We start from the raw sequence: 27,214 nt of genomic DNA, 5'->3' as shown, positions 1-27,214 counted from the left end.
TGGTCACGAACTCTGGGTCGTGACCGAAAGGACAAGGTCGCGGCTACAAGCGGCCGAAATGAGCTTCCTCCGTAGGGTGGCCGGGCTCAGCCTTAGAGATAGGGTAAGGAGCTCGGTCATCAGGAGGGAGCTTGGAGTCGAGCCGCTACTCCTTCGCGTCGAAAGGAGTCAGCTGAGGTGGTTCGGGCATCTAATTAGGATGCCTCCTGGACGCCTCCCACTGGAGGTTTTCCAGGCACGTCCAACTGGGAAGAGACCCCGGGGAAGACCCAGAACACGCTGGAGAGATTACATCTCCCAGCTGGCCTGGGAACGCCTCGGGATCCCCCAGAATGAGCTGGAACATGTTGCCGGTGAGAGGGAGGTCTGGGTCGGCCTGCTTGACCTACTGCCACCGCGACCCGACCCCGGATAAGCGGTGGAAAATGGATGGATGGATGGATGGAGTAGATTTGGGAAAACCACTCTGAATTGAGATCAGTATTTTCTGATGTGCTGATTTTATGAAGTATGATTTAAATAGGTATCTTCCACCTATTAAGAGGTTGGGCATTTCTTTTCTACTTCTATTTCTACTGAAATAAACACTGACACATGTATCATTTTGAAGGTTGCATATTACATATCAAGTGAAAAAGCAATAAAATTCGCAACACGAGTTCACCGTTGAGTTGAGCAATTTCACAATGCTGAATGAAATGTTATTCCTATGCTCCCTAATAAGTGGAGCTTTTTTATTGAAGAATGTGAACAGACATTCTGCAAAATTGAAAAAAAAGATTAACGACAATAACAATGAAATGTAAATAAATAAGTAAATTCATTTAATACAAAAAAAGTAATTGCGCTCCGTCTCTACACACGTGAGAAGTGTTTTCCACCAATCCGCTCCCGTTCACTGGAACCGGAAGTTGTAAGCGATAACATTCTCTGAAACAACAACAGGCTTTCAGCAGCATTTCAGCAGAGGCGCTTGTGTCGTTGGATTTACGAGATGAAACACAACTCGAACGTCCCGGCTTTCCTCACCAAGCTGTGGACGCTTGTCGAGGATGCCGACACCAATGAGTTTATTAGCTGGAGCCAGGTAACGCTAGCGTTGCAATTGTCTACCTTTAGCTAGTTAGCACGCCAGTTCTAACAGCTAACGCAAAGCAGAGAGCCGACGTTAGCTAGGCAGTGAGATTAGCCCGGAAGTCAATGTAGCATTTCGCCACGCTAACAACAATGAACTGTTAAGATTCAACAGCCACCGAGCTATCGGCGAGCATTAGCCGAAGCTAACTGTTAGCTAGCTAGTAGTTCATCTTCATCGTGTAACGGTAGCTTGCACGCTGGGCCAAATCCAGTCTGTGCGTCATGCTAGCATCAGTTCCTCCATGCTTTCTGGCCACCGAGTCCTTATAAAGCTATGTGTGAGCATGAAGTGAAGTGGCACTATGGAAATAGATCCAGTGGCCCACTGAGACGCTGTTCTGACTGTCATTGGTTGTTTCCAGGAGGGCAACAGTTTCCTTGTGTTGGACGAGCAGCACTTTGCCAAGGAGATCCTCCCCAAGTTCTTCAAGCACAACAACATGGCCAGTTTCATCAGGCAGCTGAACATGTGTAAGACTGCGTGTATCTACGTGTCGTGGTTTGTGATACATTTAGTTGGTAGTCATTGCTTTGCAGTTGTTTCTACTGGGAAAGGCTGTCTTATTCTGCCTTCACTTGGTCAGTCTGCAGCCACACTTTGTAAGCCAGATGACACACACACACACACACGGTAAGTAGTGATACATAGCCCTGAAAACCTAACCCATAAAGGCTGAGAAGCGAGAAACTAGCCTGTTAGGTTATTGCCCTAGTACTGACTCGCCTCTTAACCAAGTAGAAAAAGCATGGACAGGACCAGGCAGGGCTGCAACTAACAGTCATTGTCACTATCAAATAATCAGCAGGTACTTATTTTTAATTGATCAAATATTTGTTGATACTATGTGAGAAAATAGCTGTTGTAATTTCCCACAGTCCAAGTTGATGTGGTCCGATGGCTTGTTTAATTCAGCCAACAGTCCAAAACCAAAATATACTCTGTTTACTGACATATAAGACAAAGGAGAGCATCACACCCTAACATCGTGGATCTTTGTACCAGCAAATGTTTGACATTTTAACTGGAAAAGCACTACAGCAATTCAATCAATCAAGTGTTTTCTTTCCATCGATTAATCTACTAATCCTTGCAGCTGTAGAAGCAGCTCTGTTGAGGGTAAAACAGAGCTGCACGATGCATGGACGAAGGCCATGGTAACCACAGTAACTGCAATGCACAGTGTAAACATTGAATCAGCTGTTGCTCCGAGATACTTCTGCGGTCATCAGCAGGACAGACTCTGTCGGGTGGTCCAGTGCAGAAAATCTGGTTTGGTGTTAGATATGCGATTAATTATACCAAGTGAAAGAATATCAGTGTGTGTGTGTGTGTGTGTGTATATATATATATGTATATATATATATATATATAATTTACATTATTGCACATAGGAAACATTGATATTGAACAGTTTTAATGTTATGGCACATAACTGAACTTGTCGGTTCCATCTTTGGAGCGTTGTAGTTTCCCCACAGCCGACTTGCGTCATAATTGCATAGCTTAGTGACAGTGCAGTGGGATTCTCTGAGCTCCGTGGGTCTCTTTTCCTAAATCCTAGTGAATTCTCATTCACTTCTCTCCTTGACCTCATGACCTTTTCCATTGAGATCAAGGTATAGTGTTTAGGAAAAGACATTAGGGTGTTTATGTTTTTCTTTTAGACCACAGCCTAGGAGCCAGAGCTGGTTCTAGCAGTGGGACACCAGGCTGTGTTAGCTAGCAATGCAAATGTTTAAGCACTTGCTAACATTTAGCCAACAAGCCAGAGAAGGTAGTCAAGACTCTTGTGTACTGCTGTTGAGTGTAGCTTAGCCTCCCGCATACAAGACGATCACCTGACACATTGTAATCCCATTTGTTTGTGTGACTCTTCCTAGCGTGCTGCTAGCTAGCTCCTCACTTGTAGCTGCCTGCATTGCATGTTGGCTGTCCTCCCCTCTCTATGAATAGCTGAGAGACGGGGGCGGGGTCTCTCCAGGTCTCCCCTCGTGCACACGCAGACACCCTGCTCTCTCTTTCTGCTCTTACACCTCGTTTTACACCCGTGTCATACACACAGATACCGCAGACAAATTGGCTGGAGTGGGGCTATTTCTGGAAGTTTCTGCGTTTACATCTGTGTGTTCGTGTCCTTGCGCAGATGGATTCCGTAAAGTGATGCACATCGACACAGGCGTTGTGAAACAGGAGAGAGACGGCCCAGTGGAGTTTCAGCACCCCTACTTCAAACATGGACAGGACAACCTGCTGGAGAACATCAAAAGGAAGGTGGGGTCATCTCTATGTATTCTGCATGCTCACTGTGACACTTGCCAGAAGCCTCGTCATCGCTCTACATTCAGGACAGAGCTTCCGGGGTTAAGATGCTGCAAACACTAGATTTGATTGTAATTACTGTCCGTCAGGTTTCCAACACTCGGCCAGAGGACAACAAGATTCGACAGGATGACCTGAGCCAGATCTTGGCGAGTGTTCACAGCGTCCACAGCAAACAGGAGAACATCGACGTCAGGCTGGCAACACTCAAGAGGTGAGCGTGAAGCTCTGTGCAATATTACAGCTTCAACATTGCCGCCACAGAGAAGGAAAACACATTTCAGATGACTCGTCAGAAACCAGAAGTCCTGCAGTAGCTCTGACCGTTTTAAATTAAGCTACAGGAACTCAGAGGAGACAGGGTTGGTGTTGCAGACTGTAGATTAAACTTGTTTTTTGTTTTTGTTCAGGGAGAATGAAGCTCTGTGGAGGGAGATCTCAGATCTGCGACAGATACATGCCCACCAACAACAGCTCATCAAAAAGGTGAGCACTGCACCGGATGAACCCAGTGACTGAGTATTAACAGCTTGAGGTGGACTGTGCCTATTAGAAATATAAACACAGTTCATTTCTATTCAGTTCCCATGTTTACATTGTTGTGGCGTTGATTACTTACTTTAGAAAGGGAAGTCTAATGTCACCACACGCAGCAGGTGTTCTGTTCAGTCTCAGAGACTCTTCTCTTTTCAGCTGATTCACTTCATCGTCACATTGGTGCAGAACAACCGCATCCTGAATTTAAAACGCAAAAGGTGAGTTCACACTGACAAGAAAAAGACCCCTTCATTTTTTGTAATTTTTACTGGAATGACCTCCATGAATAATCTAATATTTAAATCCTCAATGTTGTATTTTTGACCAACGACAGTAAACCAGCATAATGTAAACCCTCGTCTGTATGAACTTTAACTGTTGTTGTCCTTTTGACAGGCCACTTCTTATGAACAGCAATGGAAAGAAGCCCAAATACATTCATCAGATCTACGATGACAACGTGTGTGTGGACCAGGTCAGTAAACAGCAGAACCCAGGGACATAAACATGGGGAGTATCACCTATAGTGCACTCCTGATAGGATCGGTTACTCCCCACACTTCACTTTGTAAGCCCACGTGTTTTTTGTTGTCGCTTTTTAAAAGGCTGCTATTGAATGTGCAACGTGTTATATATGAATATTTGTGAAGTCCCGCGTGTCCCCGTTTAGACGTCTGTTAACAGTCTGAACGGCGTGAAGGGCTCCGAGGTATCGGATGACGTCATCATCTGTGACCTGACCGAGAGTGACGCCGAGTCGGCAGCTGAGGTCGCAGAGGGGTCGCCCAGAGCCCACGAGCAAGGGTAAGACCAGTTACCCATAAGTCATCAGGTGACATTCACTCTGTTCTCCTGCTTTCAAACTGCCATTCATTTTGTGATTATGTCAATTCAGTATAACTCCTGGTTAAAAAAGACTTTTAATAGTCTTTCTTATGCATTGGTGAGTAACTCCATATATATATTATGTGCGTTCAACACATTTAGTACTTCAAAGTACTACATTGGCCGCCACAAAACTTCATCGGTGTACCAGTTCTTAGAAAAAGAAGAAGTAGATGAACTTCTGTGTGGACGACAATGTTTGTTGATGTACTGATTGAGAATGTCCTTCACTACAAAACTTTGAATAAGTTGACTTTAAAGGACCAGCCAGTGCATTAAATAGTCAGCAGTATCTCAATGAACACGTCCTCCCTCAGTGACATGGACATCGTGGAAGTCGAGCTGGACAGCTGTGCGTTGCTACCGGCTGAGACGGAGGTGAGCACCTCCAGCACAGACGACGTCAGACAGACGGAGGCTGGTGTGTCAGCGGCAGCAGCAGCAGACGACAGCAGTGGAGCGACCAGCAGCGCCCTGCAGCTCAATAAAGCCTCAAGCCTCAGTCTGGAGGACCCCGTCAAGCTGATGGACTCCATCCTGAGCGAGAACGGGGCGATGTCGCAGAACATCAGCCTGCTGGGCAAGTAAGTGCCGACCTAATCGTAATTCGTACAGAAACAGAAGCTCACTCCGAACGTTATTGCAGGCCTACTAGGCTCAGGAAGTATCCACTGATGCGTTATTGAGAGTGCTACTGTTGGACCAAAAGGCTTATTTTCTTCTTCCGTTTGGTTTAACAGCAGTTGGCGTCCATAAATGTTGCATTTCCGCCATCTACTGGAGAGCGCTGGGTCTTCCCTGCACTTGTGAATTTTGTGTGACACACAATGATCTGCTGATGTCACAAATACATTTCCATTTTAAAATGCTAAGCGGACGATTTCTCAAATGAATATAGGGATTGTGGAGGTTATTAAGCCATGCAAATGGGGATGTTTTTGTACAACTGTTTATTTACAATTGCTTGTGAGAATTAACGAGTCTCATGTTTCATGTATTTGTTGTGGAGTAGTTATTCTGTAGCAAAGTAACTAGTAACCAATGTATAATAAATGTCCACTGGTACGTCTGTCAGGCTTTCCATGTGGTGATACTACTTTAATATGTTCTACATGTTTATGAGAAGAAGAAGAAGAAGAGTTGCTGGCTCCTGGTGGAACATGGTGTTTTGTGTGTGTCGTCAGGATGGAGCTGATGGACTATCTGGACAGTATTGACTGCAGTCTGGAGGACTTCCAGGCCATGCTTTATGGAAAACAGTTTGGCATGGACTTTGATGCCTTCGAGGTAAAATGACATCACGAACAAACTTAAAGACAATTCACCTGATCAACGACACATCTGATGGCTTTTATTTCAGGGCTGTGGTCCCCTGACTGTATTCATCCATACAGGCAAATTACAACATTAGAACAGTTGGAGCAGACGAGGACAGTGCAGTAATGATTGAATACACTAAAGCACATCAGAAACACAGTACTCTGGAAAACAAAAGGTACCTACTTTATTAGTGTGACATTAGTCTCAACTGAACTTAAGAATTGATTTAACTCTGGATTCCTCCATCTGTTAGTGAAGGATCTCTTTACAGCCGCTGGAGACAGATGGAAGGATTTCAGTGAACCAATAACTCCGTCAGTCTACATAAGGCCATTTCAATATTATTGATGAATCTATACTTTAATCCACCTGTTTTATGTTGAAGCTGGTTTCTTGTATTCATCATTCCCTCTCTGTGTGTTTTCAGGAGGGTGTGTCCTCCAAAGACAACACGGCACAGCTAAACCGAGGCAGAACAGAGGAAGTCAACACAGGTGAGCACAGGATACTCTCACACTCGCACTGGACTTACCGTGCTTCTCATTTATAACCGTCAGGTACACTCAGAACGGGACCTGAAAGCGGCGTATGCCTCTGCCCACACAGAAGGTGTGATCTATAAAACCAAACTTGTCGGGAGAATGTGCGCCCTCGTACAGAAACCTTGATGCATGCATGCGCACGTTATGTAGACGGGGGAAATGTGACACACTTGGATGAAGTGTGCGAGTGGAATCATTATACGTGTGATGTAACTTACAGATCCACCTCTTCAATCAAACCAGCAGTGTTTGTGCTGTGACTATTCCCTAAGCATCTTTCAATTGTCAGAGACGTAAAGCAACTCGAATCTTGAATCAAATTCTGCTCAATAATTCATTAGTGCCATCATCATCATCATCATCATCACGTTCCCCGCTCCCGGAGCGCAGAGAGAGCCAGACTACAAGCGCTCGTAGGCAGCTGATGAAATGATCTGAAATCCAAGATAACATCAGATCACTTTAAAGAGCTGCAGAGCAGAGCTTCAGTGGTTCTCAGTAATATCACAACACTGTGCATATGTCACCAAGTACCAATTCAGTTTTCATGTCGTTTTTATGTGTAAAATCAGTACAAATGTATATATATATTTATTTTTTTTTGTTGTACGGTTTATTCAATAGGGACAGAGACAGTACAGAGATAAACTAAAATCATCTATCCGATGCCACAATTGGAGTGGGTCTCCAGTGCGCCACGCTCTCTGCACACCTCACAGAGCACATCTTCATCACCTGCACATGTTGTGTAAATTAGCATTGTGTAAATAAAGCCAGGGATAACACTTCATATCCTCCAAGTCCTCATCATAATGCAGGCCAAGTTCCCCATAACAAAACATAAATAAATAGTGTTCACCCGTCAAACTTCCATTTTTAAATGATTCCCCTGGTTGGGGGGGACACCACAGATTGATGCGATCATTTTGGAAGCAATCAGAACAGATGAGCCTAAATGTTGCGGTGACACTCATAATGTGTAATGCCTCATGGTGGCTGCACGGGCACTGTTAGGACGATGTGAATAGAAGAATTAGGAGGGAACTTCCTTTCGTAGTTTCCCTGATACGCAGCTCATTTCTCTGCATAAACATTCATGGGGCGCTCTGCATCGACCATTTATGGTTGCATGTGGCCGTGTATGTATATACAGCGTGGAGTAGCTGGAGGTGTGGTTGTTTAGGTCTTCTCCATACAACAAATAAGGACTCTTCCGGTGTCTTGTGTTCAGATAAGCAGTTGATCCAGTACACGTCTTGCCCTCTTCTGGCCATCCTGGATGGCTGCATTACTCACCCGGAGCTGGACCTGGGTCCCAGCAGCAGCAGCATGGGCTCCTATACCAGCCACCTCCAGGCCTCTTCCAACGCTGCTGCTTCTGTGGAGGCCGAGCCGCCCGCGGAGCTGCTGGACACCAGCCCGGAGCCGAAGCAGCGGACCCGCAGCTCCCTGATCCGCCTGGAGCCTCTGACGGAGGCGGAGGCCAGCGCCGAGTCGCTCTTCTACATGTGCGAACTGAGTCCCGCCGGAGCGGAGGGCGACGCCACCGCGCTGGACGGTTTGTGAGCGGGGAGGGGGAACCGGTAGGACAGGGATGTTGGTCCACCACAGGATACAGACAGTACTGACTATGGGTGTTAGTATTCCCTCACCTCTCTTGGGTGTGCATGTTGAGAAGCAGTAACGGAACTGAAGGAAGCACCAGGCTGCAGTCTGTCCCATGTACACATTTTTACATTTAAGACTTTTGCGTTTATGATGACAATTGAGTGACAAAAATAAGCCACATTCTCATCAAATATGATATAAGTTTAACAGCCTCTGGCAGGTTATTAGAACTTTGAACCTAGAAGATTAGAGTGAAAAAGCCTGCACCACTTCTTACAGTCATGACTCGGTCAGGACAGAAGACGCACACAATGTACACAGAGCTGAGTGTGTCCGTACAAGTCTTATATATATCTTCAGATCATAATCACCGTGTTCTTCTGTATCAAGAGTAATCTCACTGTTGTCATAGGAACATCTGGACTTATTGGCAACATCACACTTCACCCAAAGCATGATGGAAAGTTAAGTACCAAAACATTCTAATCCAACATGGAAACAGAAAGAAAACCCGTGAAAAATATCGTTGTTTTGTTTGATCAATAAATGTTTAGACTCTAAATGTCTCAACATGGTTCTTATACCTCCGGAACACTTCCTGTATCCACTCGTATACACACATTTACCTTGCTGTGTGTTTATGAACACACAAAGCGCTTTACCTGCCTAAAGGTGTCTCATCCAAACAGTTCTACATGCGTAGTCCTGCTGCCCTTCATCCTGGGAATACGTACACGCCGTGTAGCTCAGACTGGAGGGAAAAGCGAGCAGAAACGGATGAGGGGTCAAAGGGGTAAACCGACTTCACCGCCGTGTGTCTGAAAAGGGATGATAGGAGCACTTTATTTCCATGAATTAAATGTTTTCATAAACGCAATGCTCTCAAATGTAAAAACGGTTTATTGGTTTACACAAACTGTGGCTCGTGTAAGCACACGACACTCTCACCTGGATCCATCTTTGGTCTTCAGTAGCTTCACCGTCAGTAAAGCGTTGCATCACATCCGGTTCCACAAAGTCAGTGAGGCGGCGGCATCTTCACCAACACGTAACAACACGTTGAACCTTTTCTATGTACTTTTGAAAATGTATTTATTTAGATTTTTGTTTTCTTATGTTTTGCTACATTTCTGTTCATGAAGCTAGTACTCTGCAGAGAAGCAGCATTCCTTCTGACAGGGTTGTGTTCAGCCCTGCTCCTTTGAGTAGAACAAACGGTTAAAGCGTCAAGAGTCATTTCACAGTTTGCACATCACTTAGTGGTCTGGCAGAGTGGGGGGGGGGGGGGGGGTTTTATAAAGTAAAACAACTCTTCTCAACAACAGTTAAATATGCAGTGTTTAAGATGTATGGCCTAGTGTTGTAATTTTGACTGCTTCACCACATAGGAAAACCGGTGTGAACTCCGAGCCCTGATCTCAGCTGTAAATAACTTCACTCTCATCGTGTTCAGTAGCTTAAGTATGTTCATGTTGTGGTTCAGGGAAAGTCCTCCCCCATCTGTTGGCTGATATGGAAGCGCCGGTTTCCTCCGGTAGCTCCACGCTTTAGTTCTCAGACGCTGGTTATAGTTTACTCTCCATGGCCACAGGGGTCACGTGACTTCTCTGTGACCTGTCCGCTTCCCATGAGCTGTCTGTCATTGTTGCAAGCCTTGCAGTTAAAATAAAGCAAATGCTACAGTGTTCGTTTGTCGTTCATTGCTTCTCATCAGGAGACTGAGACTGTTTCTATAATCTATAATCACGTGCAGAGTTAAACCAACAGCATCAAGTATTATGTGTGTGTATCCAAAGCCGGATGTACACTGAGTTGGCAGATCGTTAGATAAGTCTTGTTCGGACGATACCCTCTTTGAACTCGGCCTTCATTGTTAATCTTAACTTCACACCTGTGTAAAGTTTCATGGCACCGAACAAGCTAGTTGGAGTTTGCATCCATGTCTTTCCAAAATGTCATCGCTTCATCATTTTGTAACACAGGAATTCTTGAGTGAGTTTCGTGAGGTCACAGTGACCACCGAAATCTATTCCCTTCATCCTTGAACCCAAGTGGACGTTTGTGCCACATGTGATGAAATTCCCTTTAGGCAGACCTGACATGTTGCATCCATGAGGTTTGGATGGACATGAGGTTGCAGTGAATTTATGACCATTCAATTCAAATGAGGTAATCCTTCAGTGGACTTTTGTGCCAAATTTGAAGAACTTCCTCCAGGCGTTCCTGAGGGGTTGTGTTCACAAGAATGGGACGTGCGTGCTTATGAAGTGACAGGAGTAATAACAGCGACAGCTCCCGTCAGAGCGGATGCATGAAGTCATTAAAAAGGTCATGTAGTCATAATATAGTGAGTCAAAAAGAGTCATAGTATAGGATGTAATTAAAATGTCATATGGTATAGGATGTCCAAAATAATCATGGTATAGTATGACGAAAAAAGAAAAGTCACAGTATATTATATATAAAAGTCACAGAAAAGTATGTCAAAATTAATTTAGTATATAATGACAAAATACATTTTTTTTAAAAGTCATAGCATAGAATGTCAAAAAAATCAATAAGTCAAAGTACAGTATGACCAAAAATATAAGTTATTTCATCATATGTCCAATATAGCCATTGTATAAAAAAGCAAAGTCATCGTACAGCATGTCGAAAATGTAAAATAAGTCATCGCATAGTATGTCCAAAATAGTTTAAAAAAAATAAGTATATCATGTCGAAAAAATTCAGCAGAAGTCATAGTATAGTATGTTGAAAAAAGTTGTGTCCACACCGTCCAAACATACTGCTGAGAGACGGTTACGGCGAGCGGGGGAAGAAACAAAACACGACTCCTTTTCCTTCAGTTTTATTAAACGAGTTACAATATACTTTTACATGTCAGGAGGGAAATCATATTAGGATAAAAGCACAGGTGAGACAATCACACGAATGCACACAATCACACGTGTGAGGAACTACATGCTAACTCTGAACACAACCAAATAATTTATGTAGAAGTTTTCAATTTTACATTTAAGTCAAAAATTCAAATCAGAAGCCACACAAAAACAGGAATGCTTTTGTTGTGAATGTGCAAGCTGCAGAGGACACGCGCAGCTGGTAGAGCTTCAACACACGACGGCAGATGACTAGAATACCACACACACACACACACACACACACACACACACACACACACACACGACGCTACACAGCACCGCTCATGCTCGGGTCTCAGCGCCACAGCTGGAGTCCCGCTCACACACACAACTGAATCCATCAGACAAGCGAAGCACTTTCATTTACGTGCAACAGCGTTTCCATATGTAATCCTGCAGTCAGTGTCTTTGGCCATCACCGTCCTCACACGAGCTTCAGTTACAGCTACTGTTCATGTCACATTAGGTTTGATAGGAAAGAAGCATGCAGCTCTGTCTTTAGAGAAAGAAAACGAAAAACCATCCGCTAGAAATACACAGGACGTATTTACAATGGCAAACTGCGGGGGGGGGGGAACCACTACAACAGGCTGCTGAGGATTCACAATGACATTGCAGCAGAGGAGCCGGGCTGCAGCCAGAGACGGAGCTGAGGCGGGACAATCAGAAGCCCGGACTACAGGGGACGAGCACACAGCCCCCGAACCAAACAGCCCCCCCGCTCCTCTGCTGCAGCTGGAACTGATGCAGGGTACTAGCTAGCTACTGTTTTTTTGTTGTTGTTTTTTTACTGACTTTTTGCTGAAACAAAACACAGGTGAAGCAGAGCATGGATGTGTTTGTGTGAGCGGTGGGACGGGGCTTTCAGTCAAAGTCTCTGTTGACCAGGACCAGCGGAGCCACCAGCGTCCACACGTAGAGGGCGATGCAGATCCAGCTGGAGGAGATCTTCACCCACACCGAAGGCCACTTGCTGGTCATGGCCTGGTAGTTGGCGTCGGGGCTGCGGAGGGAAACACAACAGCTGACAGATTTAGGCTCTGCGGCTATCGGGCTGTGTTCCAACAACTGTCAAATGAAATGCTCCAAAAAACAAACAAATGTAATAATTTAAAAAGATGAAATGATATGCAGTAATCTGATGTCCCTTTACAGCAGACATCATCTGAAAACAAAAAATGTTAACTGCGATAATTCAAAAACTGTACAAGATATCAAAAAGCTGACAGATATGTGAATAGGTCAAAGTCCTGTAACCTGTTCAAAGTTCAACTGAAGGCTGTAGCTGAACGTGTGTGGAAGAGGTTCAAGTTCAAACTGGAGCAGGCTTAAAAGGATTTGAAGATTCTCTTCATTGAGTTACATTGCAAAAAACCAAACTGGGTAAAAATAAAAATGTCTCGTTGTTACATGTTCGGTTGTCAGAATCCATATTAATAATAGCAGACTCAAGTTCTACAGAATTCTAACAGAAAGTGTTTGAAATTGATCAAAAGCATTCGGCCGAGAGTCACCGGTTAACACGGTCGCTCATTAAACCAAAACACCGTCTGCGTCTATGGCTGCTAGCTACTAAACGTGTTGACTAGCAGTGGACAGGTCGTGTTTGTAGCGCTCATTTTAAAACTCGATAAAGACAAAACTCTGACGTTCTGTATATGATCACAGAGAACATAGTAGGATTTATATATCTGGCCACTCATCAATAACACACAAATCTGGAAAGCTAGTTTGTTTAAGTTGCACAGCTTGACAATCTATTGCACTCCGCCGTACTTAAGTTGCTAAACTGCTTGTACACATTTAAGTCGCCATCATTGTTCACAACCTGTAAAAGGGTCTATACTTGAGATTATGTGATTTCTTTGATAGTTTACTTACTATATTACTTTGATTGAACTTGATATGTATCACTTATTAAACAGAGTTTGATAAGGATGCTTTAACCTTTATTTGTTGTCTGAATCCATCCGCAGTTCATTTCTTGACCACTTACTTCAAGTTAAAAATCTCTCAACTTTTCAGAAAAGCTCTGGTGACGTCACTGTAGTGAATGGACGGGAAGCTTATTTTGGCCGTGTCCGTCTATCCCAAGCTTTATATTTCGGACACACACCATCATAACAAAGACCCAAAGTGTTGTGCTTTCGTTTCTGTACACCTCGTCTCGCCTTGCTCTTACGTTACGTCTGTCAGATTGAGCTCAAAGCGTCCCTTCCTCTGTGCCATGGGGCTCCACACTGTTGCGCTGGGTGACACGTTGCCTACCTGTACCAGTTGGTGAGCGTCATCATGATGTAGAGCGACGCCAGGAAGAGCATGAAGTGGAAGAAGGAGTAGGAGTAGGTGACGCCGTCCTTCTCGTTGTCCACGGCTCGGCCGGCACCGCTGCCCTCCTCGAAGCCGTCGGCCGTCGGCCCGTCCTCGATCAGGGCCGACTCGTCGCTGGTCAGAGTCAGCTTGTTCACCTGGGTGTTGGACGAGTTACGAATACTGATGGACGGACAGAGGGAGGAGAGAGGACATAGAGAACGTCAGCTGCCTTATCGAACAACAACACGAGGTGACAGACGGAGGCCGTTTCAGGCTGCAGCCTGCCCGTTGGTAATTAAACGGATTAGTCTCTTCACAAGTTGAGAGATGATAAACAAGGACCTCCTCACCTGGAGTAGAGGACACACATGAGGAAGAGGATCAATCCCACAATGCCCTGGGCATCCCACCACTGAACCACGTGGTCCTGACCTGCGGGACTGGTGCTGTTCAGCCCGATAATACCCAGAAGGCTCGGGTTGCATTTCCTGTCTGTGAGCCACAAGAAAAGATGTTTAATTCATGCTGTGTGACTGAACTAGAGGTTGCCGCCTAGTTTCTACCAGATATGATAACAAACTTACATGCACCTAAGGAACCAGCTTATTGTCAGCTGTTTGCAGTGATGTGACGTTACATATTAGAGGAACACAGTCTCTATAAGGGGAGGGTAGGGGAGGAGAGAAACCTGATATTTTTAGAGTAAAGCAGCATGGAGATGTATGTGATCCTACCAGGCTCATTGGTCATGGCAGACCAGGTCAGGTACATGGTGTACAGGGTGACCAGGGAGGACTGCAGCAGGCCAGACCGGGGCTGGGACTCCTTCACACAGAGAAAGGCAAGCATTCGTAGGAAAATCAATCCAAGACCAACTCACAAGTAAAAAGTACTCGGCGCGCATCCGCTGAGCATCACGGAGGGAATAGCGCACGACTTATTCTGTGCTTTAAGTCCCAGACATGAATGCAAACCTGGATCGGAGGCAGGACGGACAGGACGGAGGCAGCCACGCACAGCAGCATGTTGATGCTGATGAAGACCTTGTTCTCGGTGCAGCCGTCGGAGTGGGTGTAGTAGACATAGAACATGACCAGAGACACCAGAGACAACAGGTAGTTCACCGCGGTGACCGACAGCAGAGCTGTGAACACAAAATAGCAAGGTAGGCATTTTTTTTTTTTTTTTTTTTTTTAAAAAGGTAGTTATTGATCGCGTTTTTCTCTGTGACACAAAGCCATCATAATAACACTGTCACCGTACCTGCATACCAGCAGCGAGAGTTGCCCTCCTCCATCTTCTCCACCCAGGACTCATTCCAGGAGTGGGCAAAGTCGATGAGTAGAACCAGCTGGATGAGGATGAAGCAGAAGGCTCCGGCCATGCCGATGTAGAACCACACTGTGGGAGACGGAGAGCGAGGTCAGGTTGCCATTATGAATCACTTATGATGTCATACGCAGACTAATCCCAATGAGAACTGATATCTGCAGTCTTGATCTACCATCACATAGGGACATTTTTTGCATGTATCATCATCCTTCTTGGTTTATGTCTAGAACACAACTAGTTTTTCCTGTTATCATATTTCCCGGGAAACAGGAAGAATGGATTCCTGGGATTAAGGCCTGGTACAGACAGTTGCGTGCCACGTTTCATTTGAGAGGAGAAAGACAATAACAGACAAGAACGGTTACCAGTAGTGAAGGGACCTTCTGAGATGAAGAACGATCCGATAGTGATGCCAGCAGCTGCAGCAAACTTAAAGAACCAAAACCTGGAAGCGAGAGGTTTTTGTTTTTATCAATTGTTGCACAGATCAGGGCTGAAATGATCAGTGTGTCACCAGTGGTTGGGCGCTGACTCACCCGTTGTGCAGTGCAGCTCGGGGGTCGTGGCTGCTTCTGACTTTGATCATGAGCAGAGAGAAGAGCAGGAAGAACATGGCCATGCCGAAGCAAACGCGGTACACGGCCTTGTAGCCGACCAGCACGTCGCAGTTCACGTGACCCTCCACGCCGGGAATGGACGAGCCCGTCCCTCCTTCACAGAAACCTGGAATCTACAGCGGCACATGGGACAAAAGTGGTTTTGTGTGAACAGTTGTGAACAGTGGTTCACAAAGCTGTGAACCACTGTTGCATGAGTTAGCTTGGTCTTTTCTGGCAATTTGTTTAATCGTACCAGTGAGCCAGTACAAGGTAATAAACTAATAAAATTAATTGTGTATTATCTTCGTTGTAATATACCTTTAAGTAAAAGGAAAAAAAAAAAACGCTCCTTCACAATAAAAGCAACTACTAACCACCACATTTAGCAAATAAAGCAAACACGATAGGCTTCCAGCACTAGTTGTTCTTGAACCTAACAGCAGCAATGTGAGAAGTCGTTCATATGCTATTCCTTCCCTGCACTGTAATAATGAATGCATTGCATACCTTCTTGAGCTGACCCTCCATGCCGGGCATCAACATAATGCAGGCCAGGCCCACTCCCAGCAGCAGGAAGAAGGCATAGATGAGGCGAGTCACTGTGGAGTTATTTCCACCGGGGCAGCATCGACACAGCAGGCAGGGGGCGCTGCCGCACAAGCACGGGATCTGCACACAAACCAGCATTGCTATTAATTACCTAGTCATTAATCCTATTACTGGATCTCTCTCTCTATGTGTTTCTGTCTGTCTGCACATGTCGCAACTAGCGGATACCTGACCCCTGTTTACATGGCCGCAGTGTTGCAACAGCTAGCGTTGACGTTACAGCCCCGGCTGCTCATTGACATCATCGACATGTTTGTTTACAATGTTCAACCAACATAAAGACACCAAATACACGTCAAAATACTGTAAAGTACCAGTAATGCTCATTTAGCTTAGCAACAACAGAGCGGTTCGCCTAACATTAGCTTAAACATCGAGCTCGACGTGTTTTGGGGTTATTATTTAGGTTAATGTTAGTCAGCTGGGTTCCAAACAAAGGCAGACGTCATGTAACTTAGCCCTACAGTTAGCTTACACAACGTCAAGAGCCGATAAATCCCACCAATGTGATTAACTATAGCTTCGTATTAGCATTATATAATAACAGCTAGTGAATGCTAACTAGCTATGTCGGGTTTATTTATGTCCGTCTGCGCCGCAGTTGATCAGCGCGACGGCCTGCTGCCGTCTGTGTTATTGCGCAGTCATGACAGCACTTGTTTGAAGTGCGAGCAGCAAATAACAACGATAACACATCCACTGCTTTCACTGTCAACGGTTTTTAAAACACCAAAGACGTCTGTAACTTACCCAGCTCGCCATGGAGCACAATCCCAAAACGGCTCCCATGATGGCGGATGTTTTTCTTCTTTTCTAGTCGGTCGTTAGATGGCTGGTGCTTTCGTGCTCTCCCCAGAAGATGGATGATGCGCTCCCGCAGACTTCTTCTTCTTCTTCTTCTTCTTCTTCTCATAAAAGGTCTGGTAGTTTTGCTGCCCCCCATAGGACGACTGCAGCCAACACACTCCACTCAGTCTTTACCCACACACTGAACATGTATTCAGTCTGAGCGTGAGTGGGGACCCTCCCTTAAACAGCAGGAAACAAAAACCTCATCTCTGTGTTACATAAATACATACACAAAATCAACATTTTTGCAGCAATTCCAAGTGAAAAAAATAACTCAAAGTAGTGTATAGGATTTTTTAAGAAATACATTTGTGAAGTATTTAAAATTAAGTAAGTAAAATAGCAAAAACAATAGTCCTTGAGCTTCTGGACCATTATTCTATAAGACATTCTGGGCGTCCCACCAGGGGCCCAATGACACAAGCAAGCTGGAGTTAAGACAATAGCTGGAGAAACAATAGCTTACCTTTGGTTGTCCATAAGACTTTCTTACACCGTCTGGTATAACATCTTCCAGAGGTCGTCAGAGATTTCCCACACTTTGATGTAGCGCAAGTTTCACTCAGCAAAATCTTTAAACTCAATATTCTGCTATTTAGACTGTTCTTCCTGTTGGGATTGCCAAATTCAAGTGTTCAAAAGTACATTTTAAAATGTGACACTGCGCACAAAGCATGTGGGGCTGGGTGTTCTGACAAAGATGCTTTATTTTACAATAAGTAACATCATTGTAAGCACATTGTAGACAGCAACTCCGATGCACTACACCAAACAGGATACAAAAGGCCATTGAAAGAGGAGCGTCAAGAAAGTCCCTCGGAAATAATCCAGACAGGAGATTATATACAGTCATGAAGTGAACAAAGAAGCAGACCAAACCAAGTGAACAGCTTTAACTTCGGTCCGTTCAGTAACCCTGTTACGTCTCTCCTGTAAATCCACAGGAAAATGTATTGCTTCCAATATTAGGTTTCAAACAGAATTAGGACTTAAATAGGAAGAACAGACAAATAATACAAGGGATCAAATAATGCTCCTAAGCCTTGAGCACACTTTTCCTCTCATGAAACAACAGTCTCACGTTTCTCATGGTGTGCACACTGAGCAGTAAGAAGAACCAGTCAGTTGGATTTGAGCGGTAGGGTATCTCAGCACTCATATAAACCAATACTAGGGCAACATTCACACTGATGTTAATACATCTGAAAATGCACCATACGTGGACAACACGGTTCAGTTCACGGCAGTGATTTCAGATTGGCCGTCCACAGTGAAATGGCAAAAAAACGATAACATAATTAAACATCTCCTGTCTTCTTCATTTTCAGCTGGTAAACAGCAGTTTTGGTAAGGATACGGGTTTAATACAACGGCAGCATATCAAACCTCCATTCTGTCACTTCCTGATAACAGACTGCGTTTCATTAAAGCCAAACCAACAACACAGCAGTTTGCTCATGGTCATTCCTCGTCATGGTTAGCTCTACCTTACTTATTGTTGTACGTCTTCTGTGGCTCGGGAGGAGCTTCGTCAAGTCTGAGAAAATGACATCATAGTGATGTCATCAGGGTTATCTCGGTTTGGGATTGGAGAACAATAAAAAGGTGTGGAGTTTGGAAGACTTGGGTGTTTACCAGGAAGGTTGGGTTTAATAGAGTTACCCAGTAGTTTTGATGATTTTATGATTATTTTTTGATGATGAGTCGTGTAATATTGTCTATTGCAATAATTTATGGGAATTTTACTTCCAGGGCCAGTGGCTGCATTTCCATTCATCTATTTCCAGATATCCATTTTTAATTAGTGCATAAAACACCTGAGTGTAAATGCAGATAATTAAATGCAAGAACCCACCCCGCCACCTGAACAGACCCCAAAATAAACTCTCGAAAGATTTTTCGTCAGTTCAATGATTTACTTTCTGTAAATTCTGTCTCAAGATGAAGGTAAATAGGCTACTGAATGCTATTTTTGGTGTAAAAGTAGTCAAACTTAGATATGACAAGACTAAATATATTTGTACCAGCCTACAAACCTTCAGTAGCTGATGCAATGTATTTACATACAGCGCAGCTTTGCGTGATACAAAGACGGTAAATGGATTTTATGAACTGCCATTCATCTTTCATTCCTCACTTGTGTCCCTGCTATGGAAGTATTAACTGACTCAAATCTGCGTATTACTTACTAAGCTCGTCATTGAATGTGAGCAGGTGAATTTATAAACACAGTAGATTCCAATCAGATCATAACAAAGTCAAATGAATACAGCTTTAACATATACACGTGTGAAGCACAAACATTCTTGACAGATATAAAAAAAGAAAGTAGATTAAATACAGTAAAAGTACAATACCATCTACTCACAGTCTTTGTTCACAGTGAACTCAACAGTTTCACTCACTTTGCTATTTGTTTTAACGACATTCTGCTTATTCATTTTTCAGATACATGTATTTATCTTAACTCGGTCCCCGAGCAGGTGGACGCTTTGCTCACCAATATAGGCCATTAAATGATAAGCAGGACCTGCCTGGGTGATCACCCAGCTGCCCTGCTCAGGAGACCGGGTACAGCCAGTATATTTCTCTGTATACAATTTTGGGCAGAAACTGGAGGCTGCAGCTGGCTCGCTGATTCACCAGCCTGACTGACTAAACTCCCTCCCAGATCTTAGGTGACGCGTACGGGAATCTCGTCCCCCGCCTCGGGACCCAGGCTGGTGTAGGTGACGGAGGGCTCCAGGACTCCAGCGCTGAGCGGAGGCCGGTCGGTGGCCTGCTGGCCGCCCGCGTTCCTGAACTGCTTGTAGACTCGCGGGTCCTGAGCAACGTAGGTGGACGAGGTGGCGTAAAGGACCAGGCCCAAGATAATGATGAAGAACGACAACAAATAGAGGGCCGAGAACTGCAACACAGAGACAGACTCAAACATAGGAGCTGTATTTCTACACTTCTGCTGGTTTAAATCCTATCTTCTCCCTATACATCAGTGTGTAAGGATCAATGACATGGAGACATGATGTCGGTGTCCCCCAGGGATCTATTGTAGGCCCACTCCTCTTCAGCGTATGCATTCATGATCTGCCTTTAGCATGTATTGCGGATGATGTTCAAATATAAGCGTACATTGTTTGTGTATCAGCAGATAGTGTCATCTTAGCCCCGTCTCTCTGCTTTAAACAAGGTATGCATGTTGTGGCAAAAGCAAACCTAACCTAATGAAGCCCTATCTGTCATAGCCTTTGGGACTGGTATAAACCTGGGGCCTCATTACAGAAAAACATCTTGACTTAAGTTTCAAAGACAAATCCTATCTTCCTAGTTCCTAAACTCATGGGTGTGTCCCATCCTATCTCAGACCTCCTAGTTTATCATAACCTCAGAAATCCTAACTATAACTGTACATTTCATTATTTGATCGACACTCGTCCTGTCATGCTTGTATCTTTGATTCAGAATGAGAGTCTTGGCAGACGGGAATTTCAAAGCCACAACATACGGTTTGATTTGTCTTTCAATCAATATATTTCAGTGTTCTTGTTGTTCCCCGTCTTTATTGTAGTTGCCATAATGTTACAGACCTAACAACAATGCTGCTGACATTTTTGGCAGATATTTTGAATTTAGGACAGGGTCTATTTATGCCATCCTAATTTAGGATTCCTAACTTGGGAAATCCCTACGGTAGGACGCTTCTGTAAAAGTTAAATTCCTATCCTGAGATAAGATAGGATTTGTGGTCAAAAAGATCAAAATCGATGCAGCAGAATGACGGATATTGTCTTCTTTGTTCCACACATTCTTCTTCCTTGTCAAAACCTGGCACCTACATCGCCCACCATGCAACCCGAGCACTAACACTTTGGTCGCAGATTCGGATGTCTGGGCATCTTTGGACCTGCATATCTCCAAAATGAAAACTTCCTGGCAGTTTGCTCTTACCTTGTAGTGAAAGAGGAAGAGGCCACAGAAGAAGCTGTACAGGTCGGCTGTCAGCAGAGAGAGATTGACTGAGGTGGCACTTGTTCTCTTTATCACCAACGGCATGAAGCTGTACAGGCCGAACATGAAGGCACTGAAACTAATGTACAGAAGACCTGCAGACACACAGAGGGAGCAAATGATTCGACCAGTTACTGTCATTACATTTTACTTACGTACTCACTTGTGTGTATGAATCCACGTTGTGTATGTCTGTGTTTCCTGATGTATGTGCATTCTCACCTATCTGCCAGTCCCAGGGTACCCTCAGCAGCTCCTTGTGTTCCATGATGGCCCTGCAACAGAGATTAACCTCTGATGGCCATTTCCACGCTCAATTTTGTCTCATAAGATGTTGCAGCAATTCTTGGGGTTGATACCATTTGTTACACAGATTTTGTGCAAAATGTAACAATTTTTGAACATTCAAACAGTTATAACAAAAAGGATCACAAATCCCTCCAATCTACCTCACTAATACACCAAGACTTCGAGGAACTCCATAGAAAATTCCATGCTGTGATTTTGTGTCTAAAACGTTTGACATTAGGAGATTTCTGGGCAATTGGATGACAAGAACTTCTGTTGTGGAAACTGATCAGAAACCGCCTCATTGTCAATATACCAAGGAAAGCCATACAGACAATTTCAAGACTGTCTAGGGACTCCAGTATGCAGATATAAGTTAACATGACGTCTAGCTTTAAACTCAACGTTGTACTTCTGTACAGTACTGTTAGTTAATTACTTTCCACCACTGCCCAGCTGTCATGAGGTGTATCACTCCCCATTACACACGCAAACTCACAGCTGGATGCCGCTGAAGAAGGATCCGAAGAGTCCCATCATGCCGAGGAACTCCACGCGGCTCAGGTTCTTCACGATGAACTCCTCACAGACGTTGGAGATCCCGTAGAGCGTCGCTCCACCCAGGACCAAGAGGTCCCCAAACAGCTTCTGCTCTCCTGATTGATGAGGGAGAACGAAGATGGGGAAAGAGACAAACGTGAGCGAGACTGCAAGTCCAACAAAACCTGGCAACCTCCACATGTACCTGCAACCTGGCGTGCCGTGTATGGTCAAGAACGCGTGGGGGCACTCACCAAATCCTTGCTGCCGACCAAGCAGGATGTCAGCTCCCACCATGCAGCCGACACCCAGCAGACACAGTCCTGCCCCGACATAGTGGACGGCCTTGTACCTCACCAAAAGAAAGAACCAGGAGAGCAGCAGGACCACTGGGATGACAAAACAGTCCAACAGCTGAGCGGAAGGACGGACACACAGAGACAAACACATACAGGCATGGTGAGTTCTATTTATTTATGGTTTCAGTTAGTTGTTTTCTTCCTCCTGGGTGGCTTCATCACTTCAGACTGGTGACCAGTAAACAACAGCAGCAGTGGGCTGGGAAATCACCGAGCAACAATGGACCCTCAGCCACAGCATTTAACCATTTAAGCCCCAACTTTTCTTTTTTTAAAACCCTAACACCATCATTCAATCTACAAATTTTCAACTGGCTCAGTGTCACTGCAGCACGGACAATACGTTGCAGCTGAACGCCCCCCCTGCCAAGCTGATTGGATTATTTTTTTTGTAAACCCCCCTGACTTCAAGATGAGACATCAAACATCTGAAACAGTAACAGGAGCTAAAGACGCTCAAATCTTCGTTTCACTGGGACTTTAAGCAGGTGTTGAAAAAGAGTGCTGAGGGATTGGTGGGTGGAACAAGCCTGTTACATGACGCTTTAATCTTCATATGGACATTAAGGAGAAGAGTAGGGAATGATGAAGATCTTACTATTTCATTTGGACTGTCCTTAATAGGGAAGGGACTTTTGATTTGGTCTTGTTTTTTGTATGAAAGTTTAAAAAATGTCTCTATAGATCTACACGGCCCTGGCAAAATTTCAGGGCTATTGATTTCTTGCTAATTTCAATCCAGGAATGTAAACAGATTCCTTTCTTCCAATTAGATAAGAGCCTCACTGCCTGCATCCAGCCTGAATATAATGTCAAATATTGAATTTTTCAGGATGTATTACTTAAAGGAAATGACGAACTACATCTAATGTGTGTTAATAGGCACGAAGCAATGTGAGCCAGTTAAATGTTATTTTAGTATTTTAGTATATACTAAAAGATACTGTAGTATTGTAAGAGACAATTAAAAATACGAATCCCTCTTTCGCACCGTTGATTAGCATGTGATGCGAGTGGACTCAATGAGTTGTCAACATGCATTGACCCATTCAGAAAGTCCAATGTTCAAAGTCCAGCTGAGGCGGATGGAGATGCCGCTATAGTTCTGTAGGTATTTGGTTGTAAACCAAAGTATTTGATGAGGATCACTACTGTTACATTTCATCATGAAGATAACATAAATGTCTGCCAAATGTCATAGCAATACATTGAATATTTGTTGTGATATTTCAGTTTGTACCAAGGTGGTAGACAGAGTGACACTGCCATTACTAAAGAAAAAAAGGAAAAAAATTAAATTGTACTCCATGATATTGATAAGGCTCCAAAGACACTGGATCCTACACTACCCACAATGCAATTCAATTGCAAATTTTTTTGTTAGACCTCAGCATTTCTGGTAAAGGTCCATGTCTTTGAAGCCCCACCCCCAGAGTGGTTATTTGGTCAGACTTGACAAAAGTTTTACACACACACACACACACACACACACACACAAACTCACCTGTACACTGGAGAGTGTGGTGTACTGGTAAGCTTTGAGCACCAGATAGTTGGCCTCGATGTCTATCAAACCCAGAATCATGTATTTCCACCAGCGCTGCTTCAGGATGGCCAGCAGGTTCCCTTCCCCTGGTACGACAGAGAGAGAAAGAGAATATCTAAATGCCATGACAGTTTTTAGCTTCAACCCATCAGCCTGATAAACGCTTCTAGTGGAGTGAGGAGAGCATATTAATTGCATATTTCGTACGTTGATAAATGATAATTATTGTCCAAATCCCTGTTGATTTTCTGAATTTATATTTAAGCCAACAATAGCATCAAAGTTGCAAAGATGTGTACACTGCTGCTATGTGCATGTGTGTGCGCATCGACTCAAAGCTTATAATAATAATAATCTGTATTGATATTGGTGATTCTGGCCCCGGTGTTACTTGGTACCGGACGGGAACTACATTTGATGGTGTTGCCTGCTCCTAGTTTCAGCATACTTACAGCATTTACATCAGTACGACACACACACACACACACACACCTCTCAGTTTCTGTCCATAATGTACCTTGCCTGACTGCCAGTGTGGTGGTGTAGACCAGAAACAGCAGGATGTAGTTGAGGAAGCTCTGGAACACCGGCGTGTTGGCATGGAATTTATCAGTCAGGTACTTGCTGGTCAGACTGATGGCACAGATTAACAAGGACAGGACCTGACCCAGGGCGAGGGTCACCAGCAGGTCCCTGCAGAGGGGAGGGCGCACGGGCAAAGGGTCGTCAGTGTTCCCTTAAGGATGATTTTACATGCGTCAAATGCTTTGTGTTTAACACCAAGGTGATATGATAATCTCATTTACACATTCAGCAGTTACAGAGCAACATTATAAAGATATATCTAAGATTACATAGTTTACAAACAAGCTCTGGGGTCACTTTATTAGGTACATCATTATTGTGTTGGTAGGAGCCCCCTTTGCCTCCAGTATAGCCGGACTTCTTTGTGGCATAAATTCAACTATTTGCTGGAAACATTGCCTAGATATTTCATGTCCATGTTGACATGTCCTCCCGCCGTGTCTGCAGATTTGTCTGTTGCTTTCATGCTAAGAATTTCCCTTTCCACCTCAGCCCACAAGGACACGTCGTGACTTGATTTGTCAGGCCAGGCGACGTATTTCTTTTCCATCTTTGCACCGTCCAGGTTGGTCGAGCATGTGCTCTTTGTAGCAGTGGGACCATAGACAGTGTATAAGAAGTGGATGTAGTCATTATGACGTCATCAATTGGTTTGTGGTCACAAGAGGGTGGAGCTAAGTACAACCAAACGCTGAATAATTTATGCGACCGAAATGTTACAACTAACTTTTAAGTTAAGACAAAACTGTGAACCGTTAAATTACAGGGCAGCCACACCCTAAAGCATCCCCTGCTATATGGTCTGTTTGACTCTAAATGGAGCATCATTTACTAAATGAACATCATGCTGTATTGAAGAAGACTTGAAACTAGAGATTGAGACCATAAACTCATGTTTACAATGTTTACTGAGGTAATAAATCAAGAGAGAAGTAGAGTCATTTTCTCATAGACTTCTATACAATCAGACTTCTATACAACCAGAGGAGTCGCCCCCTGCTGGCTATTAGACAGAGTGCAAGTTTAAGGCACTTCAGCAGTGGATTAATTATGCCGATAGAAGGAAGCCGCCTGAGTAGAACACCACTCAGCAGGGTTAGGCTGCTGTGGGGTTCCACTTCAAGGTTCCACAAGTTGTGTGCTTAGAAATGCTTCTATGTATACAACAGTCATGATGTTTATTTGAGTTACTGTTGCCTTCTCGCCAGCGTGGCCAACTCTGGAGATCAGCCTGTCTGACATTAAACAATCAAATAATGTTTGGTCTGAACAACAACTGAAACTCTTAACTCTGTCCTGAGATGCTGCCATGTTTGCATTGACGAGATTTGATAATGAAGTGTAAAGGGAAACCAAAATCAAAATCGATATCAATATCAGCCTCCAAAAGACAGTATTAGGCTTAAATATCCATAAGCTTCTGTTTGCAGTAGTTAAAGGGCAGCACACCACAAAAAATGAAATTTTTGCCTGACTAATTAAGAACTCTGATTTGTCCTCATCTGAAAGGAGGCGGATCATTTTGGCCTTCACAGCAGCTATTAGCGAGCTGCAGCTATTTCTTACTGGCTAGTTCTGACTGGAACCCTTGGTTTGGACAAATCTGACCAACATGAGTTCTCTAAGCAGCCCTTTTCCTGCCCGGTTAACTGTGACTGAGATGTCCAAAAATAGTGGCGAATATCTATCATTGTTTTATATTGTTGTGTGCATGTATACTGTTCTGTTTGTTTTCCTTCCTTTGGCTGACATGTCGCCATCTGTGCTTGTTTGTGAGCCTGCTTTTATTCTGTCCGCCTACTTTTGATCAAGGATGTATTACAATAACATCTCTCTGTGGCTGCCACAAGAACATCACCACACACACGCCTGATATGTTGGTCTCAATTTCAGCTTGCAGCCAGACTTCACAATCACAAGAGAGGCGAGGGATACCAGGGATAAGAGAACAGCAGATGGCAGGAAAGAGTATGAGACAGTAAGGTGGTTATGAGTTTCGAAGCGCACATACTGTACACACACACAGACATACTGTACACACACACAGACACACATCATTGTAACGTGATGTCGTCATCACATGATCAAATCGAGACTTGACATTGGATAACGTTAAACATTTTATCCACATATTCATCATTGCATGTCGGTATTAGAGATCCACCGATTGCGATACCGATACCAGATAACGGTCCGACTCAAATAGCTGGATTGGGTATCAGGGACAATAGGCCAATCTGGTATTAGATACCATTATTTTAATAGATAACAATTCAGTCAATTTAGATTTTCTATATTTATTTTTGCAATTGGTTTTACAAAGTTAGGAAAGCAATGTTGAAGTCAAACCTGATGCTGATGGATGTCCCACACAATGAGGCACACAGCTTATTAATAATATTATTATTATTATTAACACTGGTATCAGATCGGTACTTAGTATCGGTCGATAACCAAAGCATCCCTTATCTGTTGTGAGAAAAATGGATAGATATTCATTAAATTAGTATTTGTAAATAGTACTTTTGTAATAGTTTATTTTTATTTTTTATTGTTTATGTAGAGTAAGCAGATCTTTTTTTCTCATAGATTGCTACTGACTATATTACCCCCCAAAAATGAAAAACATGACGGCGATGGGCTCGCTTTTTCAAGTTCTAATGAATTATTTTTTGATCAGTGCCCATCTACCATCCAACCCCATCGGCCCCAGTGACACGCACTGTCTATATTTACGCCCGTGGTAGGCGGCGAGAGATGTGTGCAACAAACAGTGAGAGTGAGGCATGTAAGTAAGTAGACATGCAGGGGCAGCACAGCAGCCATTGTGCAGTACAAGCACACGCTGAGAAAAAGCCACCCATGGCAGCCAGCGGGCACCGAAACAGCAACACCCTGTCCGCGCTCCGCTCCAGC

The 27,214-nt window shown here is 44.0% G+C and overlaps 3 protein-coding genes across 6 annotated transcripts; 1 reads left to right on the top strand and 2 right to left on the bottom strand.

The window, feature by feature from the left end:
- The first annotated feature begins 911 nt into the window (after positions 1 to 911).
- Positions 912 to 10,034, top strand: hsf2 (heat shock transcription factor 2). Of its 4 annotated transcripts, XR_012951581.1 has the most exons (14): positions 913 to 1,087; positions 1,500 to 1,608; positions 3,282 to 3,409; positions 3,547 to 3,671; positions 3,868 to 3,943; positions 4,151 to 4,212; positions 4,391 to 4,469; positions 4,665 to 4,798; positions 5,197 to 5,463; positions 6,064 to 6,166; positions 6,240 to 6,374; positions 6,453 to 6,513; positions 6,627 to 6,693; positions 7,973 to 8,046. XR_012951581.1 is itself a non-coding variant. In XM_076084573.1 (12 exons), the coding sequence occupies exons 1-12, from the start codon at positions 995 to 997 to the stop codon at positions 8,305 to 8,307; spliced, it is 1,578 nt and encodes a 525-aa protein (XP_075940688.1). In that variant the 5' UTR covers positions 912 to 994; the 3' UTR covers positions 8,308 to 10,034. The 4 variants fall into 4 exon arrangements, 2 of the variants coding, with proteins under 2 accessions (XP_075940688.1, XP_075940689.1); XM_076084573.1 differs by lacking the exons at positions 6,240 to 6,374; positions 6,453 to 6,513 and having other exon boundaries at positions 912 to 1,087; positions 7,973 to 10,034; XM_076084574.1 differs by lacking the exons at positions 6,453 to 6,513; positions 6,627 to 6,693; positions 7,973 to 8,046 and having other exon boundaries at positions 6,240 to 6,436.
- Positions 10,035 to 11,184: 1,150 nt separating this feature from the next.
- On the bottom strand, positions 11,185 to 17,039 carry serinc1 (serine incorporator 1). The gene is made up of 10 exons (XM_076084575.1): positions 16,877 to 17,039; positions 16,025 to 16,186; positions 15,455 to 15,648; positions 15,284 to 15,363; positions 14,850 to 14,987; positions 14,561 to 14,730; positions 14,321 to 14,411; positions 13,937 to 14,078; positions 13,542 to 13,766; positions 11,185 to 12,276 (listed from the first exon to the last, which is right to left on the bottom strand). Exons 1-10 carry the CDS (start codon positions 16,913 to 16,915, stop codon positions 12,138 to 12,140), a joined length of 1,380 nt encoding a protein of 459 aa, XP_075940690.1. The 5' UTR covers positions 16,916 to 17,039; the 3' UTR covers positions 11,185 to 12,137.
- Positions 17,040 to 19,428: 2,389 nt separating this feature from the next.
- Positions 19,429 to 24,848, bottom strand: slc35f1 (solute carrier family 35 member F1). Its single transcript, XM_076084084.1, has 8 exons — positions 24,698 to 24,848; positions 24,231 to 24,449; positions 23,672 to 23,799; positions 22,063 to 22,222; positions 21,768 to 21,924; positions 21,203 to 21,255; positions 20,921 to 21,075; positions 19,429 to 19,883 (listed from the first exon to the last, which is right to left on the bottom strand). Exons 1-8 carry the CDS (start codon positions 24,846 to 24,848, stop codon positions 19,650 to 19,652), a joined length of 1,257 nt encoding a protein of 418 aa, XP_075940199.1. The 3' UTR covers positions 19,429 to 19,649.
- Between the last annotated feature and the right edge of the window lie 2,366 nt (positions 24,849 to 27,214).

The sequence above is a fragment of the Anarhichas minor genome, unplaced genomic scaffold (genome assembly GCF_050575085.1).
Source record: "Anarhichas minor isolate MPS153535 unplaced genomic scaffold, ASM5057508v1 ptg000136l, whole genome shotgun sequence".
Classification (NCBI taxonomy): domain Eukaryota; kingdom Metazoa; phylum Chordata; class Actinopteri; order Perciformes; family Anarhichadidae; genus Anarhichas; species Anarhichas minor.
This window is presented reverse-complemented; position numbering and strand designations above follow the sequence as displayed.